Raw genomic sequence first — 6291 nt, forward strand, 5'->3', positions numbered from 1 at the left:
TCTGTTACTTGATCTGTTGTAGCAGTTGGGCTAGAATTTTTCATATCGTGTTCATCATCTGTACCGCCTCCGTCTGATTCTACATGATATTCAACATCTTTATTGTTTAACCACTTCATCAGATTTTGAGCTGACTCAGGTAACTCAATATTGGCATAAAGTGGATTATTACATTGTAACTATTTCAAGGCTGCTGTTTGGAGGGAAAACTGAATTTAGGGTGGATTGGGAAGGGGATAGTGGAAATGCCGGTAAAAAACGAACGCACTGAGTCTATAAAAAATATACTGATTTATTCGGTGGAATCGAACCACCTTAGCGTCACTTGTTACACTCTGTTAATTGTCACTGAAATTAATTCAAACTGTTCTGAATTTAACACTGGAGATTTTCTGAATAATATACTGAATAATAGGAGACTGTACTGAGAATTTAAATAGGAGATGTACTGAGAAAACAAAATGTCTCGAACGGGTGATGTACTGACGCTGTTCGGACAACCGAAAGTAGCTTTAGAAAAACGATATACTGCTCGCTCAACTCATTTGCTACGACTCTCTACGACTGACTGACTCTGAGATTCGGTGATTGACTAGGCCTGACCGTTGACCCGAGGTTTCCCGAAGATTTTCGTAAGTGGCCGATCTGTGGTCAACCGTTGATGTACTGAATTTTAACTTCGTTTCACACACCCCGGGGGCATTCAACATCAGGTTGTTGAATTACTGGATCTAGTTTCTGCTGGTCTGGTTCTGCTGATTCTGGTTCTGCTGATGCTTGCTAAGGGGAGAAAAACAGGGTGAGAGACGTATCACTTGCCAAATTAAAAAACATATGGAAGATGATACTTAACTCTCAGTCCTGCAGTTCCTGGATGTCTCCTTGCTGTTGATCGTCTTCATCATCTGGGTGATCTTCTTCTGGAGGTTGGTCTGGTGTAGGTGGGTATGTAGGAAGCAGACAGGACTTGGTGATTGGTCTGTCAAACACCGAGTGGGCTGCTGTGATGTTCTGGAGATTAGGCGACCCATCTTGATGTCTGCCGACTTCTGCTTTGCTCGTTCTGACTGTGGCTACTCTGGTGAGCCCATCTGCTCCTGGTCTAGTCGCGATGACTCTGGCGATTGGCCACTGGGCTGGTGGAAGGTTATCGTCGACCATCAGCACCATGTTACCAACCTCGATGTTCTGCTGGCGTGTCTTCCACTTGTAGATAGCCTGGTATCGTTGGAGACACTCTTTGGACCACCTGGACCAGAACTGTTGAACTATCCGAGTCACGAGGTTCCATCTCCTCATCTTGAGGGGATTCTCGTCGACGTAGGATGACTCTGGTACTATCTGTAGAGGCTCGCCGATTAAGAAGTGTCCTGGGGTGAGAACCTGGAGATCTTCTGGGTCGTCTGACATCGGACAGATTGGCCTGGAGTTTAGGCAGGCTTCAATCTGAACTAAGACTGTGTTGAGTTCCTCAAATGTTAGCGTTGTCGTTCCCAGGACTCTCTTGAGGTGATGCTTCGTTGATTTTACTGCTGCTTCCCATTTGCCACCAAAATGGGGTGCTCTAGGTGGTGAGAAGCTCCACTGAGTCCCATTGGTGGCGAGAGCAGCCTGAACACGTTGATTTTCTTTAGATGCTTGGTGATAGAGCCTTTCGAGTTGATCTGCTGCTCCGACGAAGGTGGTGGCGTTGTCACTGTACATGACTGCTGGAATACCTCGTCTTCCGGTGAATCTCTTGTAAGCTCCGAGGAAGGCTTCTGTGGTTTGCCTGTTGACGAGCTCTAGGTGAACTGCTGACGTGGTGAAGCACACGAACACTGCGATGTGCACTGATCCCGGTTGAGCATTCGTGGGTCTCCACTTGAGGATGGCGAAAGGACCTGCATAGTCCACCCCCGTGTGGAGAAATGCTCTTGCTGGTGAGACTCTGGTTGCGGGCAATTGACCCATCTGTTGCTGAGCCTGTCTAGCTCGGTGTCTGGCGCAGATAGCACAGCGTAGGATGTAGGCTCTAACTGTGCCCCTGCCACCGAGTATCCAATAGCGTTGCCGAGTGTAGGCCAAGGTGAGCTGTGTCCCTCAGTGGAGGGTCTTCTGGTGAGCTACTGCGATGGCGAGTGTGGTGAATCTGGACTGACGTGGCAAGACTATTGGGTGGATCTGTTCTGGATGGAGTTCTGAGTTCTTGAGGCGTCCCCCAAGTCTCATGATGTCCTCCTCGTCCAGAGTTGGGGTGAATTTCGCTAACTGGTGATTTCTGGGTAGCTGCTGATTTCTGAGAAGTACCCTGAGTTCTGAAACAAAGTACTGGTGTTGTGTTATTTTTACCCAAAATAATCTCGCATCGTTGAGTTCCCTGGTCGTCAAGATAGATCCCGGGGGCATTGGCTGCCTCCTGAATCTATCGATGGCCCTGTTGATGGTCGCTGTTACTGCTAACAGCTTTGCCATCGTGCTGTATCTGTTGAGGAGCTCGGCAATCTCGTTGATTCTCTGTACGACTGGGTGAGATTCTGCTGGTTTCGCTTTTTTGGCCACTTCTGGGATGTCCATTGGTGAAGCATCAATAGTTGATCGTGGCCAGTCTTCAGGGTCCTGATTTATCCAATCAGGTCCTGTCCACCAAAGGTGATGATCTGCTAGCTGACTTGGTGTTATGCCCTTGGAGGCGCAGTCGGCTGGATTCTCCTTCCCACTGACGTGTCTCCAAGTGGGATTCGGGAGAGTTTCCTGGATTTTTACCACTCTGTTGTGGACGAAATCTTTCCATCTCAAGGCCGGACTCCTGATCCACGCGAGAGCTACTGCTGAGTCTGACCAAAGGTGAGTTTCTACCTGGTCTAGCTGGAGCATCTGCTGCGTTGATGTTACGAGTTGAGTTAACAGGAGAGCTGCAGTAAGTTCCAGACGTGGAATAGTCATGCGCTTGATCGGTGCTACCTTGGTCTTAGCGCAGACCAAAACTGTGGAGGCTGGCTCGTTGAGATTCTGAGTGCGAATGTAGACCACAGCACTCATAGCTACTGTTGAGGCATCTGCGAATCCGTGTAATTGGATGTCGTTTGTCTGAGGTGAGAGTCTGAGCCATCTGGGTACTGCAACTTTATCTAGTTCGGTGAGTTCCTGGCGAAATGACTCCCACCGGTGAATGTACTCTTGGGGGAGGGGGTCATCCCAACTGCATTTGAGTTTCCAGAGATCCTGAAGGAGAATTTTCCCCTGGACGACGACTGGAGCGATAAATCCCAAAGGATCGAAGATCTGGGCTATCTCTGAAGAGACAATTCTCTTGGTGATCGTCTCTGTTTTGAAGTCTCTGGATTTGTACTGGAATGTGTCGGACGACTGATGCCAACACAGACCCAGTACCTTGGTGACGGACTCTTCAAACTGAATGACTTCTTCCTCTGTTGATAGGCCGAGCTCATGCAAGAGCTGAGGGCAATTACTGCTCCATTTCTGGAGAGGGAAGCCTCCTGCCTGGCAAAGTCCTTGTAACTGCCATACTATCTCCTTGAGTTCTGCTGGTGAGTCTGCTCCGCCGTAGATGTCGTCTACGTAACGACCTCTGGTGATTGTCTCGACGGCTGCTGGAAATCGTGGACCCTCGTTCTCTGCTAACTGCCGGAGAACTCTCAGAGACAGCCATGGGAAGCAATTGAGCCTGTAGGTGACGGTGGTGAGCTGTTAGGAGATTTGCTGTTCGTTGTCAACCCACAAAATTCTCTGCAGGTCCCAATCGTCCTGATGAACTCGTANTGGCTGGATTCTCCTTCCCACTGACGTGTCTCTAAGTGGCATTCGGAAGAGTTTCCTGGATTTTTACCGCTCTGTTGTGGACGAAGTCTTTCCATCTCGAGGCCGGACTCCTGATCCATGCGAGAGCTACTGCTGAGTCTGACCAAAGGTGAGTTTCTACCTGGTCTAGCTGGAGCATCTGCTGCATTGATGTTACGAATTAAGTTAACAGGAGAGCTGCAGTAAGTTCCAGACGTGGAATAGTCATGCGCTTGATCGGTGCTACCTTGGTCTTAGCGCAGACCAAAACTGTGGAGGCTGGCTCGTTGAGATTCTGAGTGCGAATGTAGACCACAGCACTCATAGCTACTGTTGAGGCATCTGCGAATCCGTGCAATTGGATGTCGTTTGTCTGAGGTGAGAGTCTGAGCCATCTGGGTACTGCAACTTTATCTAGTTCGGTGAGTTCCTGGCGAAATGACTCCCACCGGTGAATGTACTCTTGGGGGAGGGGGTCATCCCAACTGCATTTGAGTTTTCAGAGATCCTGAAGGAGAATTTTCCCCTGGACGACGACTGGAGCGATAAATCCCAAAGGATCGAAGATCTGGGCTATCTCTGAAGAGATAATTCTCTTGGTGATCGTCTCTGTTTTGAAGTCTCTGGATTTGTACTGGAATGTGTCGGACGACTGATGCTAACACAGACCCAGTACCTTGGTGACGGACTCTTCAAACTGAATGACTTCTTCCTCTGTTGATAGGCCGAGCTCATGCAAGAGCTGAGGGCAATTACTGCTCCATTTCTGGAGAGGGAAGCCTTCTGCCTGGCAAAGTCCTTGTAACTGCCATGCTATCTCTTTGAGTTCTGCTGGTGAGTCTGCTCCGCCGCAGATGTCGTCTACGTAATGACCTCTGATGATTGTCTCGACGGCTGCTGGAAATCGTGGACCCTCGTCCTCTGCTAACTGCTGGAGAACTCTCAGAGACAGCCATAGGGAGCAATTGAGCCCGTAGGTGACGGTGGTGAGCTGGTAGGAGATTTGCTGTTTGTTATCGTCAACCCACAAAATTCTCTGCAGGTCCCAATCGTCGTGATGAACTCGTATTTGCCTGAACATCGTGACTATGTCAGTGCCAAACACGACCCTGTGCTTTCTCATCCATGTTAGAACGTCCATGGCGTTGATCTGAAGTTTTCCACCTGGATGTAGAATGTCGTTGAGTGACGTTTCTGATGAAGTGGGGCTGGAGCCGTTGAAGATGACTCTCAACCTTGTGGTGATTGCATCTGCTCTCAGAACCCCGTGGTGTGGAAGATAATAAACTGGAACGGGTTCTGCTGTCTCTGGTGCTCTTTGCATATGACCCNATTAAGTTAACAGGAGAGCTGCAGTAAGTTCCAGACGTGGAATAGTCATGCGCTTGATCGGTACTACCTTGGTCTTAGCACAGACNCGTCGACGACTTTTGACTGCTTGGACTTGACAACTTCATCTCTGATGATTCGCCCGTAGTTGTCAGCCCCTATGATGATATTGATTGGTCCGGGCTTGAGATACTGCTGATCTGCTAGCTGGAGATTTTCTAATGAACCGTTCGTTGAGGCACATGAGAACGATGGTAGAATTGCGGTGAGTTTCTTCAATATGTGGGCGCTGATCTGAACCTGTTGATTTCCGTTGAGTACCTGAAGTGTAACTGATACCAATTCTTTCGTGCTGCCGGAATTAACTCCTCCAATTCTGATCAATTCCAACGTTGCTGATTTCCTGGACAAGTGCAGTTGATTTACTAGTTTTTCTGAGATGAATGACACCTCTGATCCCTGATCGATGAGGACTCTGGCTCTGCTCGAGAATCCTCGCGGTGATTTCACTGTAACTCGGGCTGTCGCCAACAGCACCGATTGTTGATCNGTGCCTGAAGTGTAACTGATACCAATTCTTTCGTGCTGCCGGAATTAACTCCTCCAATTCTGATCAATTCCAACGTTGCTGATTTCCTGGACAAGTGCAGTTGATTTACTAGTTTTTCTGAGATGAATGACACCTCTGATCCCTGATCGATGAGGACTCTGGCTCTGCTCGAGAATCCTCGCGGTGATTTCACTGTAACTCGGGCTGTCGCCAACAGCACCGATTGTTGATCTTCTGAAGGTTGATTTGACTGCTGGTTCCCATTGGTCATCTGATTGTTGAGGTTAACTGCTGCTGTTGATGTACTGGGCTTAGCTGTTGAGAATGACCAATGAGAAAGTGAATGTACTGATTATATTAAAGGAACATTCACTTACTCTGGTCCTCGTGGATCCTCTCTTCTGCAGGTCTGTTGGTAGTTCCAGAGAACCCTGCAGCTTCCGAGTCACGACGTGGAGGAGCCCATCCTGTGTGCCTGCTGTCTTCGTGGATCAGAGTGTGGTGAGATCCTTTGCACTTGTGGCATTGTTCGTCTGAGCTGCACCTGTCTTTTTTGTGCGTGCCCAGGCACCTGAAGCATAGTTTCTTGTCGATGGCCAGGCCGTTTCTCTTTACTGGGTCCAGCTCCTTGA

General features: G+C 48.8%; 1 protein-coding gene across 1 annotated transcript; it reads right to left on the reverse strand.

Moving 5' to 3' along the window:
• Positions 1-855: 855 nt before the first annotated feature.
• LOC107045484 lies at positions 856-1953 on the reverse strand. Its single transcript, XM_015267785.1, has one exon. It carries the CDS (start codon positions 1951-1953, stop codon positions 856-858), a length of 1098 nt encoding a protein of 365 aa, XP_015123271.1.
• Between the last annotated feature and the right edge of the window lie 4338 nt (positions 1954-6291).

This window comes from Diachasma alloeum, unplaced genomic scaffold (genome assembly GCF_001412515.2).
Source record: "Diachasma alloeum isolate Michigan unplaced genomic scaffold, Dall2.0 Dall_scaffold_00949, whole genome shotgun sequence".
NCBI lineage: Eukaryota > Metazoa > Arthropoda > Insecta > Hymenoptera > Braconidae > Diachasma > Diachasma alloeum.